The 20,360-nt window shown below is 47.2% G+C and overlaps 1 protein-coding gene across 2 annotated transcripts; it reads left to right on the top strand.

Annotated features, from left to right (window-relative positions):
* The first annotated feature begins 378 nt into the window (after window positions 1-378).
* TTC39A (tetratricopeptide repeat domain 39A) lies at window positions 379-20,123 on the top strand. 2 transcript variants are annotated; one of them, XM_081816914.1, is made up of 9 exons: window positions 379-465; window positions 567-626; window positions 1,475-1,636; window positions 6,419-6,510; window positions 8,502-8,622; window positions 10,901-11,012; window positions 11,432-11,546; window positions 12,644-12,760; window positions 13,313-20,123. In XM_081816914.1, the coding sequence occupies exons 3-9, from the start codon at window positions 1,535-1,537 to the stop codon at window positions 13,434-13,436; spliced, it is 783 nt and encodes a 260-aa protein (XP_081673040.1). In that variant the 5' UTR covers window positions 379-465; window positions 567-626; window positions 1,475-1,534; the 3' UTR covers window positions 13,437-20,123. The 2 variants fall into 2 exon arrangements, with proteins under 2 accessions (XP_081673040.1, XP_081673041.1); XM_081816915.1 differs by lacking the exon at window positions 1,475-1,636 and having other exon boundaries at window positions 385-465.
* Window positions 20,124-20,360: the final 237 nt, after the last annotated feature.

Here is a 20,360-nt window from a genome sequence, read left to right as displayed (position 1 = left end):
CGGGGGGGGGGGCGCTGGGACCAGAATCAGCAGAGCACCGTCAGCTGTCTTGGGACCACTCACTTCCTCACAGTGTGCCCAGGTTCCAGCCTCCGTTTTGTCCTCTGGGAAATGGGGATGGTCATGCCCACCTTGTAGAGGGTGTGAGGACACTGTAGGCAGGCCCTTGGGGTTCTGGGTACCACCCTGGTGGGCATGGCTCTTGGGTATTCAGCCTCGTGTGCCGGGGCAATACTGGCACCGTCTTATTTAATCCTCACATCACCCTGGAGGTAGGAGAATTACTATACCCATTTCCCAGAGAGGGAAGAGGAGGCCCGAGAAGTCCCTGGTCGATTGCTGGGGGGATTCCAAGAGCCAGTGGTGGTGATATGTGCTGTCCCCTCATCTCCTTCAGGTACCGGGAACGTCAACATCGAGGAAGCAGAGAAGCTCTTGAAGCCCTACCTGAAGCGATATCCTAAGGTGAGTCTCCCCCCCTCCCCCGCCAAACCCGCCCCGAAACCTCCCCCCCGGCCCATGTGTGCCCTGCGCACCCACACAGACCCACGTGCGTGTCACTGCAGGGTGCCATCTTCCTGTTCTTCGCGGGGCGGATTGAAGCCATTAAGGGCAATGTTGACACAGTGAGTAACGGGGGTCTGAGCCAGGGCTGGTGACCCCTTGTGGTCTCCCAGACCAGCGGGCAGAGACTGGGAGGAGGGCTCCAAGAGAGAACCAACAAGAGGGCGGAGGGGAGAAGCAGTTCAGAACGGGACAGTCTGGGGAGATGAGGGAGGAGGTGGCATTCGCGGTGAGTAAGATCTGACAGGGAGATGCAGGACTGCCGCATTCCCGCACAGGGGGGCCCTTCGGTGAGACAGAGGGGTGGAGGCCCCGCTTGTTCAGGGCCTGGTGACAGGCACTGTGAATGGAGCAGCGGTGTCAGGGTGTGAGGTGGGCACCTTGATGACCTGGCTAAGGAGTCTGAGCTCCGTAGATGGGAGGGACCCAGGTCTGGCAGAATCCCTAGGAGGGACTGCACAATGTAGAGTTCTGGGGTTTCCAGCTGGCCCTGGCTGTGGTTCCTCAAGCGGCAAGACAGATGCCCCGAGTCCAGATCCTTTCATGGGAGCTACTGGAAGCTTCCTGAGTTTGTTCTGAGGCACAGACATTGTATTGCTTTCATATTAATACTTTCCACTGCCTCCTGTCCTTCCATTACAGCTCTTTCCCATCCTTTCATTTTGTGCCCAAAGACTAGAGTCCCAGGAAGGGGCAGTAACTGGGCCCGGGGTTGTCCTATCAGTAAGACTTAGTGGGTAGACCCAGGCCTGGAGCCCGGAATTCCCATCCCATCCCCCCAGCGCTGCTGCCCCTCCCCCGCCCCCGAGCCTGGCACAGGGCTGGGCCGCCGAGTGCTGGGGGAGGCTGGGCCTGCCGTGGAGCGGGGCAGGGCGGTGGGGCCACAGCGCTGACCAGCAGCTGCCCGCAGGCCATCCAGCGGTTCGAGGAGTGCTGTGAGGCCCAGCAGCACTGGAAGCAGTTCCACCACATGTGCTACTGGGAGCTGATGTGGTGCTTCACGTACAAGGGCCAGTGGAAGATGGCCTACTTCTATGCCGACCTGCTCAGCAAGGAAAACTCCTGGTCCAAGGTGGGCTGACACCAGGTGCTGGGGCCGCTGGGGGGCCAGGCCAAGGCAGCCTGGCCACAAGCCCCCAGACCCAGGGCCAAACCCTTAACTGAAAACAGATGTCTCAGCTGGAACTTAAACTGAACCATAAGTTCTAAGAGGACTCAGGGTTGGTAGGAACTAAAGACCGTGAGGAGCAGATAAAGTTTAGAACTACAGTGTCAGTCAAGATTTTTAGTCACAAGGGACGGAAGCATGGCTCAGCTGTCTAGGTGAGTGCTGTCCGATAGAACATTCTGTTATGGTGGAGGTAGCCCCCAGGTACAGGGCACGTTGAGAACCTACAGTGTGCTGGTATGACTGGGAACCTGGCTGCTTTCAATTTTATTTAATGCAAATTTAAATTTAAAAAGTCACATGGGGTTAATGGCCACTGTATATGGACTATGCAGGTTGAAAACACCAAAGGCTCTTTAGTTCACAGAACTGAAAATTCTAGGCACAACTGATTTCAGGTAGGGCTGGATCCAGGAATTCAAATTATGTCATCTGGGTTGACATTTTTCCATCTGTGGCTGTGCTCTGCTCTATGACATCTTTGCTGTGCAGGCGGGTTTTCTCCATGTGACAGGCAGGGTGGCCACGGACCGCCTGCCCCTAACTCACATCTTCCCTTTGGTTTCAACCATAGTCCCACAATCAAGGCTCACTGGTCTGGCGTAGGTCACATGTCAGTGCTTGGGAACAGGGGTGGGAAGACTCCTCGTGGATCAAGAGTAGGAGAGGGGTGGTTCTCCAGAAAAAAATGAGGGGATGTCCCCAGAAAAAGTGTTGGTTGGTGGGAAGAGGCATTAAAGAGATCCTATGAAGGCAAAATAAAGCACAGCAGATGCCCACAATAGGTGAAAACTTGTAACATTATGGTAAGTGGTAAAGTAAGTGTTAGCCATTATCATCACAGTAATGATAGCACAGAATGCTCAACTAAGACTCTTAGAATCATGGAGATCATCAGAGAGCATCCAATTTGGAATTGGCAAATATAGAGAACATGGGTCTCAATGACCTTAAATCCTGATTTCTCATCCCTCCCCCACCTTTTCAGTACCCCTGTCCAGGGACAAAGCTGAAAGGGAATTCTTTGGGTCTGGGGCAGGCGGGGCTGGAGGAGGGGGCAGGCTTTCACTGAGCTTACTGTGTGCCCAGCACTTGCTGTTTCTTCCACATACACCCGATGAGGTAGAAGTTACCTCCATTGGGCGCACAGGGACATGGAAGCCAAGAGAGGGTATGTGACTTTCCTGGCCCACACAGGTGCCGGTGACAGACACTGGATTTGAAGACAGTTCTGTGTGACTTCAAGGCCTTTGCTTTTCCCTTGTTCCTTAAGTCCCACTGAGGAGGCCCTTCTTGCCCTGAGACCACCATGCTGTTGAAGGTGTTCCCTCAGACCTAGTGCCTTTGGGCCTGAGATTCATTCCTCATCCCCTCCCACCCCCAGTGGGAACACCACCTCAGGGAACCTTGTTGAACTAAAGTGACCTAGAAGCCTTCCTGTGGAGGGAGGCAGGCAGCTGGGCTCACATACACAGGGAAGAAGAGGCCCGGGGTGCCCTCGCAGCTGCTGGGAGGAGCTGAGGCGGGGCCAGGCCTCCCAGGTGTCAGGAAGTCTGGCTGTGAGTCAGCTCCATCGCCAGCTCACTGTGTGGCTTTGAGGTGGCCAGCCCCCCCACCCCCTACCCGCAATGCTTTCCTCAGAAGTGCTTCCTGTGAAAGTGGGGGTTGTAGTACCTCGAATTCTGGGGCCTTGTTCATTCCTAATCTGCGGCACTTGGCCACCCGAATCCACCAACTTCCGGCTCTAGGAACTTAGCGTATGGCCACTACTCAGCCCCTCTGCTCGGCATCCCTCTTTGACTGGACTGTGCCAAGTCATCCGTGTGGGGCCTTCGCATTTCCCCCAGTGCATGCAGCCTGAGATGGCCACACGCATAGTGGAGACAGTGGTATGCTGAGTGCCATAGTGAGGGAATCTAAGGGGAGCTCAGAGGCAGCCCTGGGCAGGCCAGCCAGGAGGACAGAAGAGGAGAATTTAGGGTGGCAGAGTGGAGGAAGTGGAAGGGTACTCCAAGCGAGGAGAGCAGCAAGGACCGAGGCTCAGGAGCTAGGGTGCTGCCAAGAGGTTCTGTGTCACCAGGTGAAGGGCTTTGTGGGTGGGAGTGCAGGGTTACTGCGGAGGGACTTTCCCCCTAAGTCACTAGCTGTAAGCTTCTTGAGGACAAGGACTGTCTACGCAGAGCCTGGTAGAGTAATCCAGTAAAATAAATGTGTGGAATCATTGGGCAATCAGATAAGCCTGGGGAGACAGGACTGCCACCCAGGGAGGTGGCTGTTTTCCATCAGAGTGGCCCCGTAGCATCCCTTGATAACTTGGGTGCCTGTGGGTCTCAGAACTCTAGGTCACTGCATCCATCCTAACTTCTGGTGACTCAATGAGGGTAAGTTGTTTGGGTTGGGGGAGGGGTGGCAGAAGGCTCTTAGAGGAGGCCAGCGAATGGGCCTGGTAAGGAGGGACAACGGCATCCCAGGCAGAGGGATGGCACAGGTGAAGGCCTGGGAGTTTAAGGACTGATGGGGGAGAAATGGCAGAAGAGGAATCAGAAAATCAGGTCACAAAGGGCCTTTGAGTGGCTGTTTGGGCTTTAATCTGAGAGTGGGGGAGCCCCTGATGTTTGTGGCTTAGATCTGTGCCCTAAGAAATCCCTCCTGCAGTTGTTGGGCACCCCATGGGCCAGGTCCTGAGGACATCCAACAGTAAACAAAGCAAAGACCCCTCCATCTCAAGGCTCATATTCTAGTGGGAAGAGGGATAAGAAACACACAAATAGGTGTACAGTATGTCATTAGGCTGGTATATGCAGTAAAGAAAAATCAGGCAAGGCCTGTCTGAGAAGACACCAGAATGAAGTGTGGGAGCAAGCCATATGGATTTCTTAATGAAGAGCGTTCCAGGCAAAGGACACTGAAGATGCAGGGGTGGGGAAGGTGAGTGCATCTCAGGTGTTCTGGGAACAGCCCAGAGGCTAGTGTGGCTAGAGTGAGTGAGGGGGAAACAACATGAAGTTGGAGAGGAAACTGGGGGAGGAAACAGGGTAGGGGCTTACAGTCCATTACAGGGAGTCTGGATTTTATCCTAAGCATTCTGGGCTACCAAGATTTCAAAGAGGAACTGACATGACCTGACTTAAAAAGATCAGAGTGGGGTCGCCTGGGTGGCTCAGTTGGTTAAACATCCGACTCTGATTTTGGCTCAGGTCATGATCTCAGGGTCATGGGATAAAGTCCCATGTCAGACTCCACTCTCAGCATGGAGTCTGCTTGTCCTTCTCCCTCTGCCCCTCCCCCACTCATGCTCTTTCTCTCTGTTAAATAAAATCATTAAATAAAGAACAGACTGGTGGTGGTGTGGAAATGGCCTGCAGGGACAGGGATGGGAGCAAGGAGATGGGTTAGGAAACCATATGGACAAGGGCAGTAGAAAGACATCCCCGGTGGCCTGGAGCGGGGATGTGGGATGGAGGCTGGTGCAGTGAGTGCGGGCGAGGCCAGTGGGATTCAAGAGCTATAGAGGAGGTCAGATCATGAGGACTTGCTGACTCAGTGCCAGGCAGAGAGGGAGAAGGTAAGGATGACACCAGGAGGTTAAAGATGGGATGAGCAACAGGTTTCAGAGGGGGAGAGATCTTCCCACCACCCCTGCAAAGACCAGCTTTTCCTCATTTTGTGAAGGGTAGATGGAAGTATGGAGGGCAGAGTGGAACTAGGAGTAGCCCTGAGCTTCAGCCTGAAAGGGGCCCCCAGGTGGAGGCTGCTTTCTGCCTTCTCCTGAGACTCGACTCCACGATGTCCTGCTCCTTTTCCTTCTCCACCCCCCTGTACTTCTTTGTGAGCCACTGCCAGGTTCTTCCTCCACAGCCCCTGGTGGCAGGAGCTGAGGTTCAAGGCTCGGCCACTGGGGGGCAGGACATAGCCAGGTTTCTGGAGGGCTGGACTCCTGGGGAAGGGGAGCAGCTTTCAGGGATGTACCCTGGGGTGGGGATGGGGGTCTCTGCACAGCTGCACCTTCCCTGTCAGGGCTGCCTGTGGATCCAGTGGGCAAGGCCCTGGAAGCACACAAACCTGGGGTCACTTCCAGCTCTGCCCCCAGAAGCTCTGCAGTCCCAGCCAGGAAGCAGAGGCAAGGTACAGATTCCTTTCTGGCATTGTCTTTGGGATCAAGTGAGGTGAAGTGTGTACAGTGCCTGGCACACAGGAACGTCGTTCTACGCAGGGACCCTGACTCAGTCTTCTGGCCTCCCACCTCTGTTTTTAGGCATTCCATACTTGCCGCTCCCTATTTGTCGCCTTCTTACCACACATCTCGGCCCCTCCCTGGCTTTGCTCAGGCTGTTCCCCTCGTCTGGAAGGTCCTTTCTCAGGTCTCTGTGAATCATCCCATTGGCTCTCAAGAGTCCAGTCCCAGAAGCCCTTACTGCCCTTTGTGTGTCCATCCTCGCCTCAGCACTGCCCCGCACACCCACTCGTTGCCCAAGTCCTTCCCCCCGCTGCATCAGAGGAGAGAGGGAAGCAGCTTTGATGTGGGCCTCTCCAGGACTTAGCTCCCAGCTCGTCCTCAAGGTGCTTCAGCTTCCTCACCCTCACTTTCTCCCCTGGGGCTTGGCTACCGGGCTGGCCTTGTGAGGTCTGAATGAGGTGTGTAGAGGGCGGGCTGCTTACATCTGACTCTTGCTCTGCCTTGCCCAGGCCACCTACATATACATGAAGGCCGCCTACCTCAGCATGTTTGGAAAAGAGGATTACAAGCCGTTTGGGGATGATGAAGTGGAGTTGTTCAGGTGGGTCCGGGGCCTCAGCCACATCTGCCCACAGCCACCCTGAGCTGTGGGCACCGGGGAGGGAGGTGGCGGGCTTCTCATCTCCCCTGGCTCTGAGCTCCCTGACCCTCCCCCAGGATGGCCCCATGTGCCTCATCACCACCACTTCCTACTGCTGCTTGTTCCAGCCCTTTGAATCTGTTCAGAGGGCTCCCCCGCTCCGGCCTCAAGAAAGGGGTTTTGTCAACATCCTTTCCACTGAGCCTCTTTCTTCTGGTCAGTGGGATAGATGTGTGGACACTGAGGTTCAGAGATCTGAGGTCCCTTCTGCTGAGTTAGCCCGCTCTACTCAGAGAAGCACAGTAGAGAACCAAAATGTGGGAATCAAACAGGATCAAATCCAGCCTCTGCCGTTTCTTAGCTGTGTCACTGTGAACAATTTCAGCAGCTATAAAATGAGAATAACCACTTCTGCCTTGCAGGGTTGTTTTGTGAATCAAATAGAGACTATATTGAAGAGCCTGGTGTAGGGCCTGGAGCCACTGAATAGCGGCTGTTTTTATTCTTATCTGTGCTGCTGATTGCCTTGTGCGAAGGGTCTAGAGCAGGGCTCAAGCCTCAGCAGGCTGAGGATGGAGCCTCGGGCCTTCTTCCAGTCCTGGGTGAGGGCTGACCCCAGCTTGCAGACCTGGGAGTGGTGGTAACCTGATCTTCCCACTAACTGCTGTCATAGTTGTAGGGTGTTTTATCATTTACCAAGTGCCTCCACTTCGCCATCTCATAGCTCTTCCAGAAAGCCTGGGACAGTAAGTAATCTGTGGGGGAGGAAGGATCATTTTCCCTCTACATTTCTAGGTTCTTGGCTAGAGACTGGCTGAGATACTCCCCCCACCCCTAATAATAAAAGATTAACAGGAGAAAAATAGGCCAGAGTTTAATAACATGTATACCTCCTGTATACATGGGCGAGACCCAGGAAAACTGAGTCACTGAAATGGCCCAAGCCATCACCTTAAATATCATCCCCAGCTAAAGATAACAGAACATGTTGGGGGGTGGAGAGCCAGTTCTGAGAGGTTTTCAGGCAAAGCACAGTAAAGGAGGTAAGGTGGTCCTGCAGATTTAAGGCTCTGCTTTCTCCTTTAAGAGTTTCTAGGGCTTGTCATCCTCTTCCAGGTACAGAGGAGAAAAGCCCTTATTATTGGGAGATCTCACTTATAAGTGTAATTGTCTCTTAGAAAAGGGCAGCTGCTACTAGGTTTTCAGAGCTTTTCCTGTATCTGCTGTTCCTTAACCAGCCTAACAATCCTTACGCAGAGGCATATTTCAGGATGACAAATTCTGCTCCCCTTCATAGCACTATCTCCAATTCAGAGATGAGAAAACGGGGGCCCAGAGAGGTTCCACACTGAATAAGCAGGGGAGGTGTTTGGCAGGGAACCTCACAACTAGATCTAGCTGGATGGCTCAGGCCTGAGGGTTACAGCCACACCCAGTGACTATGGCAGAAATCGGAGGGTGGGAATGGAGCTGGGTGGGTGAGGCCCCAGATGTGGAGGCTTGCCTAGCTGCACGCATGTTACTCTGCCCTTGGAAACAGCTAAGGAGGCCACAACTCGCGTGGCAAATTAATTAAAGGTTTGAGCCATGCAGTTGTGGGCAGGTCCTTCCTTTTCTCTGAGTGTTAATCGTGGAACTGGGGTCAGACTTCTGCTGGGCCTTCTGGGCCTGAAAGTGGAAGCAAGACAACTAGCAAAGCAGGCCTGGGGTGTTTGCTGACATTCTCACCTCTGCCAGCTGGTGTGGAGGAGGCCTCTCACCTAGCCTTGGGAAGTGGTCGGGTTTGGAGGCAGGGCCTGTGATACAAGGCCACAGCCACAGGCTGTTGAGTCCGACACAGTCCCTCATATAAACTGGGGAAACTGAGGCCCAGAGAGGAGCCAAGCAGAGGTTGGGCAGGCTGGAGATCTCAGTCCTCTCTAGCTTTTTTCTTCCCCTCATCTCTTTCACAGAGCAGTGCCTGGCCTGAAGCTCAAGATTGCGGGGAAATCTCTACCTACAGAGAAGTTTGCTATCCGGAAGTCCAGACGCTACCTCTCCCCCAAACCGATCTCGTTGCCAATCCCTGCTCTGGTGGGTAGGAGGGTCTAGACTGTCCCTGTACTTGTTTGGATTGTGGGGATTAACTGAAAGCCAGAGATACTGCTACGGCCAGGGGGAAGTGGATGGGGGAGAAAGACCTTTGTGCCTCAGGGCCCTGAAAAGGATTTCACAATTTACCTGGGTCTGTGAGGGAAGCACACAAATAGGCCAGAGCCAGCCCCTGCCTGAGAAAGTACTGGTCTGGTAGGGGCAGGGAGACAGGTGAGCAGGTTCCAGGCGCCTTAAGGTGAGAGAGCAGGCCCACACCCCTGTGCTCAGGCAAGGACATCACTCAGCTGTTTGTGTTCCCACCCATCTTATAACTGTTTACACTGTCCCCCTCACTGGACCAAGTTTTTCTGAGGCCTAGGACCATGTTATAATAGGGCACTGACTATGTTCTTTACACCCATTGCCTCATTTGATCCTCACAACAACCCTGAGTATCAGATGCTGGTGGTATCCCCATTTTACAGATGGGGATAAGGCCTAATAGATAAGTAGAGAGAGAAAATATCTAATAAATAGGTAAGATATAAGTAGAAAGATAAAATAACTCGTCCAGGTCACACAGCTAGTGAGTTGAAGAGTTAGAATTTAAACCTAGAATGGTTCTAGAGCCCAGATTCTGAACTGCTGTTATGATGCTAATTCCATGCCTGATTTGAGCAGGCATCAGAGAAGTTCCCAGCTCGTTAAGAGTCTTTGTTGTTCAAATACTAAGGTAGCCAAAAAAGTGGAAAGGGCACTGCTTTTTTTTCTGGTCCCAGCTCCACTATTCACTAACAATGTGCCCTTGGATAGGGTTCCCCTTCCCTTAATATAAGATTAGGAATGATATACATCTTGCCCATTTCATAGAGCAGTAATGAGAATTAGCTGATAAACTGTTAAATATTTTATGAATCAAAAACTGAGTATCAATATAGAGCTTATTATGTATCCTAGATTATTTCTAAACACATTTTGAAGCTGTTTATAGTTTAAATTGTACAATAAAACTATTATCATATGGGGGGTGATGGAAAGGGCAAGAAGTGACTATACCAGAAATTTAGGAGAATTTCTCAAACTATAATCTGCAAAATGCTATTTATGCCTAAAATAGTTTCTGTGATTAAATATATTTGGGAAAGACTGGCCTAAACAAAGTTTATACACTGTGGACCTTTTGGAGCCTTTATATAATATGTATGGTAAGTCTCCAAGAATAAGCTTGAAGATGATTTTTTTTCCCCTAACTTATTTGGCCACAGACCTCTTTCTTTAAAGGAACATTTGCTAATTTGGGACCATATACACCATTTGAGGAATACTGGTTCTAAACTTAAATTCCCTTCCTAGAACATAATAACAAGAACCAAAACAATAACATCTTTTTAGAACTTTTTGTATACAAATCACTTTCACATCTATTACCTGGTTTCATAGTTTAGGAAATGCTAATGGAATTACTATAAATGAACATTTAATTTAGAATTCTGAGATTCCTGGCAGTGGAGGAAAGAAAGGAATCCGGATGTCTTGCATAGTTTTCATGATGGTAACTCAAGCCCACTGCCTTGGGAGAAGAGAGACAGGGTGACAGTCTTAAGAGCTATTGGAAATCCTGAAGTACTTAAGTAAATACAGTTCCTCCAATATGGGAGGTCCTGCCAGATGAGCAGGGAAGAGGACTTCCTGGAGAATGTGGGTCATAGCCTGGTCCTCAAAGTATAGGGGAAGAGTTTGGACACAGAGAGGTTGGGAGAGAGCATGATAACCACCCAGGGAAGCCATGAGCAGAAGAGTAGTTAAAAACTATGTGCAGGGCACCTGGGTGGCTCAGTTGGTTAAGCGACTGCCTTCGGCTCAGGTCATAATCCTGGAGTCCCGGGATCGAGTCCCACATCGGGCTCCCTGCTCCACGGGGAGTCTGCTTCTCCCTCTGACCCTCCCCCTTCTCATGTGCTCTCTCTCAAATAAATGAATAAATAAAATCTTTAAAAAAAAAAAAAACCAAAACTATGTGCAGCTATGAGCAGAACAGTGAGGATATGGGTCGATCTTAAATCTGCATTGGTGTAAGGTGAGATCCCAATATCAGTGATGAGGCTCCCTGCCATGGCCCTTCGAGCCCTTCATAGGCTGGGCTGAGATCTGTCATAAAAGATTAGAGCTAGAAGGGCCTTTAGTGATCCTCTTGATCTGAGCTGCCCATTTACAGCTGGGGAAACTAACACCCCACTGGGGAGGAAATCTTTGGACTGACTTGCTCCCCTGCTCTCAGGAAATGATGTACATTTGGAATGGCTATGCTGTGATTGGGAAGCAGCCGGAACTCACAGACGGGATACTTGGGATTATCACCAAGGCTGAAGAGATGCTGAAAAAGGGCCCAGGTGACTAACCCCGGCCCTTGAAACTGCCAGGCTGAGTCAGATTACAGGTCTTTACAGTTAAAGTTTCCCTCTAGTAAAAATGTCCTTCCTTTCTTCTCTACCCTGGTTAGTGTGGTCCTTTCCCTTTTCTAAGACTGAGCTTCAATGGCAGCTTCTCCAAGCTGTCCATTGTCCCCCAGGTAGGGTCAAGGCCTCCTCTGGGCTCCCACAGCCCCTGGGCTTCCTTCAGTCAATCCTGATCTCACTACATTGTCACTGTCTCAGTATCTGTCTTTCCTTCCCAGATGCGAGCTTCCTGAGTATAGTGACCATGTGTGAGTTACCTCTCTGTCCCCAGGGCCCAGCAGAGTAGGGGATCCATGAGTAACTGTTGCAGAAATAAACAAGCCTGTCTTCTTCCCTCACTCCCCTATTCTTAGAGAATGAGTACTCAGTGGATGATGAGTGTTTGGTGAAGTTGCTGAAAGGCCTCTGTCTGAAATACCTAGGCCGTGTCCAGGAAGCTGAGGAGAATTTCAGGAGCATCTCTTTCAAGTAAGTGCCTCTGTGGCTGCTCCCACTCTAGGTGGCCTACTGCTGGGGCCCATGTCTCCTGGGTAGAATATGCAGGGTCTCTCCTTCCTCACATGCACTCCAATGCTTGACTCTAGCCTACCCCCAATTCACTACACTTGTACTAGTGTCTGTTCTATGCCAGGATCCTTGCTGGGCACAGATCATTAGACCTCATTCCCCGGGGCCACCAGATTGCCCACCTACAGGAGTCCATCCACACTGAAGTTTTAGGTGAATGGTGCCTCCTAGAGTTTGTAATTCAAGTCTGCCCTTGAGGAGCACAAATGTTACAGATAGACAGCTGTAGGCAACTCAAGTCTGGTATGATCAAGGCTGTGTTAAGAGGAAAGCAGGGAGGACAGTAGGTGCCCTGAGGAGGGACCTAAACATAATGCAAGATACCAAGAAAGGCTTTCCAGGGATGCCATTTTAACTGGGAAGTATTCCAGGCAGAGAAAGGAAAGCAGGAGTTTTAAGTGGGAGTAGGTACAGCATGTGCAAATGCCTGGACACAGGATAAACACCCAAGGTTGGGGTGATAGTGATTAGGTCCTTCCCTGCTTGGGTGAAGTTATAGAGGGAAAGGGTTATAGATGAAATAAGGGGTACTAGACTGAGAAGGGCCTGGATGTTTTGCTTACAAGGCTACTCTTTATCCTGCAGACAGAAAAGATCAGGAAGGATACTGAGCAGTGCAGGTTTGGGTTTTAAAAGAGTATCTGATGCAGCATGGAGAGTGGGTCAGAAGGGCCAGCCTGGAGACAGCAGACTTCCTAATTTAGTAAACCATTTAACTTGGACAAAGGGGGTTGGGGACAGTGGGCATGGGCTAAGGACATGGCATGAGCCATAAGTTATCAGGGAACTGAGGCCCTAGGTGCAGAGGACTGGAAGGCTTTCCTGTGGATCATAAGCCTTTCTACGGCTATGTGGTGGGAACCTTCCCCAACTAGGATTCGTTATCAGGAAACCCCACGTGAAGGCATGGATTAGATCCACTCGGGGAAGGCTCAGGAAGACTCTGAAGGATATCTCAAGGGCAGAGCCTGTAAGCCATGTCCTCCTCTGTCCCACAGTGAAAAGAAGATTAAATATGATCACTACTTGATACCAAATGCCCTGCTGGAGCTGGCCCTACTGTTTATGGAGCAAGGCAGAAATGAAGAGGCTGTCAAACTCTTGGAAACTGCCAAGTAAGGCATGGTTAGCGTCGGTCTGTCCTTTGTTCCCCCGGAGCTCAGGAGCTTCACTCGGGCTGGGGCAGCAGAGCACAGAGAGCAGGGAGGAAGGGTGCTGGTAAGGGCATTACGGCAGGCCAGAGGCTGGGCCTGTGTCCCTGGGAACCCAATTTTCACCTGGTATAGGGAGGCTTCTTCAATTTGCCAGTGAGGATTGGAATCCCAGAAGCAGGGAGTGAATTATCCAGGGTCACACCACAAGCCAACTGCTGGGCTGGTAGGAAGACCCAGGTCTCCTGCCTTCTAGCCCCATGGATTTATTTCTTAAATTCACTCCCTCAAGTTACTCAATAGGAGTAAGAGTGGTTCCAGAGGGTACAATAACAGGGTGAGGGGTTACACATCCTTTCGGTTTTTCTCTACTGGACAAGGCCCAACTCTTTGGACAGAGACAGGGATTTAAGTGTCTGAAAATCTTCCTTGGCCTGCTAGTCCCCTACAGTTCAGACTGAAGGAAAAGCACTTCTTAGAGCAGCCTCATATGCCTGATTCTCTGGTCTTTTCCAGGCAAAACTACAAGAATTACTCCATGGAGTCAAGGACACATTTTAGAATCCAGGCAGCCATACTCCAAGCCAAGTCTTCCCTAGAGAATGGCAACAGATCCATGGTCTCATCAGTGTCCTTGTAGTTTTCTGCAGCACTCCAGGCTGGAAGACAGAAACAGCTGGACAGAGCTCCTGGAAACATTTCAAAAAGATCCCCTCCCCTGCCTTTGGGGTCCACCGGTGCTCCAGTGGGATAGCATGACATAGGTATCCATGCAGAAGGAAAGCCGGCATTTTCACCAGTGTGGCCAAGGGCCTTTACCAAGGACGGAGCAGGTGGAGTCCTCTGCCTGCCCTGTCACACATACGGGTACTTGTTTTTCACTGTGATGTTTAAGAGAATGTATGACCAGTTTACATTTTCCTTAGAAATATTAATGGGATCACAGTTGGCTTTAAAAAAACAAAAAACAAAAAAACCCACTACCTGTAAATCTTTGTTTTAACCCATACTAATCTGGAGGTAAATCTATATATGATGCTTTTCAAAATTCAGCAATGTCTCAGCTTCCAGGGCCAGAAGGACCATTAAGGCTTCTGAAGGTTGGGCATAGATGTTGCACACTGACGCCCACTACCTTACTTCTTACACTTCATTTTCACTCCCTTAGTAACTTTCCAATTTAAAAAATGAAATGAAAATTATTTCACTAGAAAGACATGTGAATCCATCTGTAGGAAAAAAAAAATCTTTACCAATAAGGAATGGGAGTTGCTGAGGCCTGACAGAAGGGGAGCTGTGTGGCCCTTTCTGTGCTAAAGCCAAGAAGTTGGTCGGGGCAGGTTCTCAGACACCAATCTGCATCCTCAGTGTATGCCAAACAAACAGCTGGGAATAATTTACAAAACAAAAATCTTCTGTACTTCACTACGAGGTACATTCATTTACTGACAGCATTTGTCTTAGAATGGTTATTCCTGGCCCGTTGTGTATGTTTTAGATTTTTCAGTTAAGAGAAAAGAGATATTTAATAAAACTTATACACTTAAGAGATCATGCAACATCTATTTCAGTAAAATATGTGTTGCCTGAATTCTTGGGCAAGGCAGAAAAGTCTGGATCAGAAGCCATATGGCCCAGGTATGTTTTATTTAGACAACACAATGCCTTAAATGTTTTTAAAATAACATTTAAAAATGGGGATATGTCACAAATCTGGTTTCTGGCCTCTTATTTAAAAAAGAGAATCCAATCTGGCAACATTGGGCTCATCCCTATAAGACAACAAGGCAACAATCAAGTTGGAGCGGAGTAGAGGCTGCTCTCCACACTTATATTAACCTTCTGTCCCTGAAAAGCATCTGAATTTGCAAACTCTGGGACTGTTACAGCGAGAACTCAAGTTCAGTGACTAGACACCAAGCTTTACCATTCATAAGCTAATGACAGCATACTTCAACTTAAACCATTTCCCTGGTGGAAAAAAATCACGTACACGGTAAAAATATTCATGAGTGAAATGTGACTCCTCAAATACATGAATGCAATTTCTGTAAGGGAAGAACCAGTTTCTCCAATCTTCCAGCATTGCTGGATTTTTAGCAAACACTTCTGAACATTTGCCAGGGGCTGGGTAGATTATTAACATAGTCAACCAGCCTTCTGTGACTAATAATGAAGTCATAGGTTTTAAGTAAAGCAAATTCTCATTAGGAAAACAGCAGAAAACCCTCAGTCAGGATCCTCTTTTGCATTTAGTACTGTCAGAGCAGAAATGCTATGAAAAAAAAAATTTCTCATTTTGTTAGAACTAGACACAAGAATGCTCTCCACTGAGAGCAAACCCTCTGCAAGCTTGCTCTCCAAAGCCTGGATTCTTGGAGACCAGCCTGTTTCTAGGTTGTTGGGCAGGGCAGGGTGAGAGGAATGACTAGAACCAGGCTGCTGAATGAGGGTGGCCTTTTGTGGTTCCTTCACATATTGGAACACTAATACCTACTGCTGTATAAAAAAAACAGGGCACTGGTCACAGGATACCAAGCACAACTTGCAAAACTGCAGTTAACAAAAAACTTTTCTTTAAACATTCATTTTAGGCACTTTTATTTTTAAAAATTTATGCTAGGATGGTTTCCTTGTCAATGTTATTACTGATTTCCTGTTGGGCTTCATTAATTAACCAATGTTACCTTACCTCTGTCTGCTGCCATGGCTACAGTCTGGCTGGTAAGAGAAATCAGTGGGGTTTTGTCTCCTTTATCCCACCTGCAGCTTATGAGATAGTCATATTAAAAACATGTTTGTGAAGTTGGGTGAAAATGTCAGGTGTCTAACACCATATCCTTGTGTGGAAGCTTTGAAGGTGAAAATTCTCTCCTGGGCTTCTTGTTCTATCTTCTTTCAGCCATTTCTGGTTGTTAATTCTCTAATAGTGCAGAGCTTTCCAGCTCTTATGCCCTAGAGAGGGAACTATCCGGTGGACAATTCTGGCCTAGAAGTAAGGAGACCTGAAATCTAGTCCCTGCTTTGTTACTAATTTTCAGAGTGACCTTGGGAAAGCCATGGACCCTCAAAAAATTAGTAATTTGCACTAGATTAAGGCTCTTTCCTGCTGTCAATGGTTCTAACTCTGGTCAAGTATATTTTTGGATTTTCATATCCAAAGTGAGACAAGAGATATATACCTCCCTACCTTTTGCCAATGCCTTATATCCACTCAACCAGAAATGATAGGCTTTCTCAATCAAAGGCCTCTATAGTAGCCCAGCACACTTGGAAAGCAAATAATCTTCATTTGGGGAAAGTCTAAATCCTGTTACACAGAGGAACTCCACCATTAGGAAGTAGCAACTGTGTACCATGATCTAAACAGGCCCTCAGCAATGGAAAGTCTACCTCTGCCTCTCAGTGGTCACAGGCCCTTGGACTCACAGGGTGGCTGCCAGCAGTGTGCTGGTCCCTATCAGCTCTCCCATGTGTTGGCAGGATTCCCTACTCCTTATCTCTCAAGTCAGAATGGGAGTATTTCCAAGACAGCTTTCGTCATTGACAGCAAAAAGTCATAAGCTGACAGCTAAAGCAGGACCCTAAGAGGCCAATGCCAACACAAGACTTGGCTGAGGCCCAGGTGAAAGAGTTCCAGCAACTGAAGAACGACACCAGGTGGTTTTCAGAAAGCCTCAGCCTGCTGAGTGCTAGAATCATGAAGAAAAACAAATCCAGGGAGACTTTTCTCTGGAGTTACTCCCAAATTTTTCTTCTAAGATGATGAGGACTTTTTCTTTGCTTCAAATTTAAAGCCTAACTGTGAGCCTTTCAACAACTGTTTCCTTATGTCTCTAGCACCATCATACGAATTCACTAATAAACGAGAGGTGCTTAGATTCTGAAAACCAAGCAAAATGGGAACTTCTCATACACACCTCAGATGCAGTTTTCCAAGGCTGGAAAATGCCTTTTTGCTTTGGTTAGCATTAGCTCTTTTGAAATCTAGTGCAAAGTCCATCACTGCCCAACAGGTTAAGTCCATAAACAAGGAACCTCATTTCGGGGCTTGAAAAATCCATTTCTAAATGAGGAATGTATGAATTGTTTCTACTATATAAAGCCAACTGTTAAGTAACAAAATATAACAGAGCCCTTCTTTTGGGAAGACAATTACTAAACGTTCCTTTGGACTTCTAAAAAGCTGACATTCAAGTTTAATCAGACACATCACAGCTAACACCTCACAAATAACTGGATTGGATTTTTTCGACACATCATTAGCAAATCGTTCAGAAAACCACATACCATATGCTTTGGGTGGAAAAATAATAGCTAATATTAAGTGCTCACTATTTACCTCTTGCTAGTCTAAGCATTTTACATGTATGTAATTCTCATAACCATCCTATGAAGTAGGGACTATTACAGATGAGAAAACTGAGACACAGGTTAAATAACTTGCCTAAGATCACACAGCTATTATGCAGCAGAAAGATTTAAAGCCAGGCAGCTGAATTCTAAAGCCCATCCTTTGCTAAACTGCTGGTCAAACCGTAAAATTATCAGGTTAAAGTTGGATCTGACTTATATTGACCTCTGGGCCACTCACTATCAAGGATGGAAAGGTTACTGGCTAATAGCTCAAACACCAGAAATCCTTGGCTTGGAACACATGGAGCATTTTTGTCTGTGTGGCATGGTTCTGGAATTGGCAAAATGTAGCCTATTTCCACACCTCTAGAATAGACAGTGCTGGAGGCGAATCTCAATGTCTTTTTGATAGCATAATCCAGGCTTCCCAATTCACACAATGTCTAAGACTTGCTTTTAGATCCTAAATGACAGAGTGAACTCTTATGAGGCCTCCCCGAGAAAAGCTGGGCTCATTACTTTTGCGAAGCCAACCAAATCTTATAAGCATTCAGCATTCACCACTAGGACCAGACTCTTGAGGCAAACCCTCAGTTACCTTTTTCAACTTCTTTTTCTCAGGGACAAGAAATTTGGAGCCTACAAGCACTGATGTTATAGAAGGGATCCGAACCATACAGGTGTTGCTCCTCCTTTGATCACAATTAGTTTTAGATGCTTAAAGTCTATACCTTATTGATAATGCTGCTTCATTCATACGCAGACAAAAACAAATTTCTGTGGAGGCATCCAAAGATGACTAAATCTTCCAGTGGACAGAAACTTAAAAAAAAATGTAAAGGACAGTTATCTCTCCTAAAGTTGCCTTGAAAACTTTATGAAAACAGTAAATGGTTTTAGTCTGTCAGCAACATTTATCAGATGGATCCAGCCGTTGTCCTGAGCTAATGCCTACTGCTCAGAGTGATAAAGCAAACAAGAACAATGTGGACAATTAAAACATGCAGATAAATCCAAATCCCTTTTGTACAGTTTTGCTGAAGCCCCTAACAAAAATTTTATGGATCAGGAAATGGGTTGTAAAGGGACTTGTGGATTTTGTTTCCATGTTAAAAAGCAAGGAAATAGCAAAAGGTAAAATGGAAAAGCAAAGTCTGGATATTCGTATCTGGAAAATCAACCTCTGAATAATCAATGAGCACCCAGTCGTGCTGTTATTTTTTAAACTACCACTATATAATTTATAAAAGGACTGGGTAGAATTAAGTGGGCTAATCATTTTTGTGGGATGTTTTTTGAGACCTACAGGCTCTCAGAAAACAAATTACAAAGTATATATTAAGTTAATATTGCCAAATACATGTGCCTCGCCCATTTATTAACATCTGTATGTCATTTTAATATAAACCTTAATGTGTTGTAATGTAACTCCCAGGAGCTTAAAAAAAGAGGCTCTTTTTCTCTAGTAAAAATACTTAATGTGCTGAGCTAATAAACAGCCCAGTTAACTTTCCCTAAATACATAAAATTAACTTACTATATCTTTCAAACCACTTAGAAAAAGTACTATTTTAAGATATTTATATTATACAATCAAACATTTACAGTTACTCCATTAAATTCTTGTTTCACTTGAATTACCACACATGAAAGCCATAAATCTGAATTGTGAGCATTAAACCACTGACTAACCATAGGCAAATACATGTTTTCACCTACAGAACTGAGAAAAAAATTTTTTCAGAGACCATTTTTAATGGCTCTCAGGAAAATCTCATTTAATAGTAGGTCAATCAGTAATTACATTCAATGCAACAATGAAAATTTAATAGTTGGACATTTTTACTCTATACTTTAACGAGCATTTATTAATAAGCACCTAGGTTTTGCGTACACCTTTAAGGAAAAAAATGTATTTAAAGAGATGAATGGGTAGATCCAATCTTTAAACGGGCAGACTAGCCTATACTTATGGATTCATTTCTGAAGGGAGCAGGAACATAGCCTTCATGAATAGAAGAGGCATGAAATTGACGGAAACGAGACCTCAATGGCCAAATATTTAGGAACTGAGACTTAGAGGGAAGAAATTAGAAGGAATTCAACTAAGTCCCCAAAGGGTTAATATAACATAGGAAGAGACAGCTCAGGACACTGATGGCTCTTATGCCCATACTTCCCATGATGGAGACATCCAGAACGGCCTGTGTCTTAGGGAAGTGTTGTTGAGTGTAAGATTAGCGCAGAGGAGCTGCATAGAGGGTACAGAAGGAGGGATTATAAACTCTCTTCTCTGACTTTCTCCCATCCAGGAAAAGAGTAGCTGATCTTTACTTTCAGTGAGAAATTTAAAAGTACGTGAGGAGATACTACTAACCAATCCAACTTTTATGTCCACAGTTTCAAAATTAAAGGCTTACAAAATTACTTGAGGTTACTACAGTGGCTGCAAGTGTAACCTCAGTTGGCTCTGAGAAACTGCTAGGCAATGCCTTTAAGCAGAGGTAACCACCGAACTGCCTACATTTCTGAATCATGCCAAAGAAACTTACCTTCATTACTGTTTACCATTTCAGTCTCAGAAGTACACAGGCAGGTCTGCTTTTTTAAAAATGCATCTTTACTTACGACGAAGCTTTGTATGCAAAGAATGTTTTAACACAATGCTCACTGTATTCTATAAAATCATATTGGCTTATATTACGCAGGGGACACTAACAGTAGGGGCAATCTTCTCCTGGTTTAAGAAATTCCCTATAAAGAACACTCAGAGGGGGCGCCTGGGTGGCTCAGTCGTTAAGCGCCTGCCTTTGGGTCAGGTCATGATCCCAGAATACTGGGATCAAGCCCCGCCTCGGGCTCCCTGCTCGGCGGGAGGCCTGCTTCTCCCTCCCCCACTCCCCCTGCTTGTGTTCCCTCTTTCACTGTGTCTCTCTCTGTCAAATAAATAACTAAAAAATCTTAAAAAAAAGCCCCCCAAAACTCAGAAAATTGAAAGGGTTTTTGTGAGAAGTATTTCAGCTTGTTGGGTTTACACTTAAAAGATTCTTTTACTTTTTCCTGGTCAGGCTTTTCAGGTATTTCAAATCCTACAGCCACCTTTGAACACATCTTGCCCAAATCTAAAAGTTGCACCTCTTATTTGGCTTCAGAAAATTTGAAGCTATCAAGCTTCTAAATTTATGATTAGATGGTGTTAAATACCACA

Source organism: Leptonychotes weddellii, chromosome 4 (genome assembly GCF_054177405.1).
Source record: "Leptonychotes weddellii isolate Sample4059 chromosome 4, ASM5417740v2, whole genome shotgun sequence".
NCBI lineage: Eukaryota > Metazoa > Chordata > Mammalia > Carnivora > Phocidae > Leptonychotes > Leptonychotes weddellii.
The sequence above is the reverse complement of the archived record's forward strand: the minus strand, read 5'-3'. Positions and strand labels throughout refer to the sequence as shown.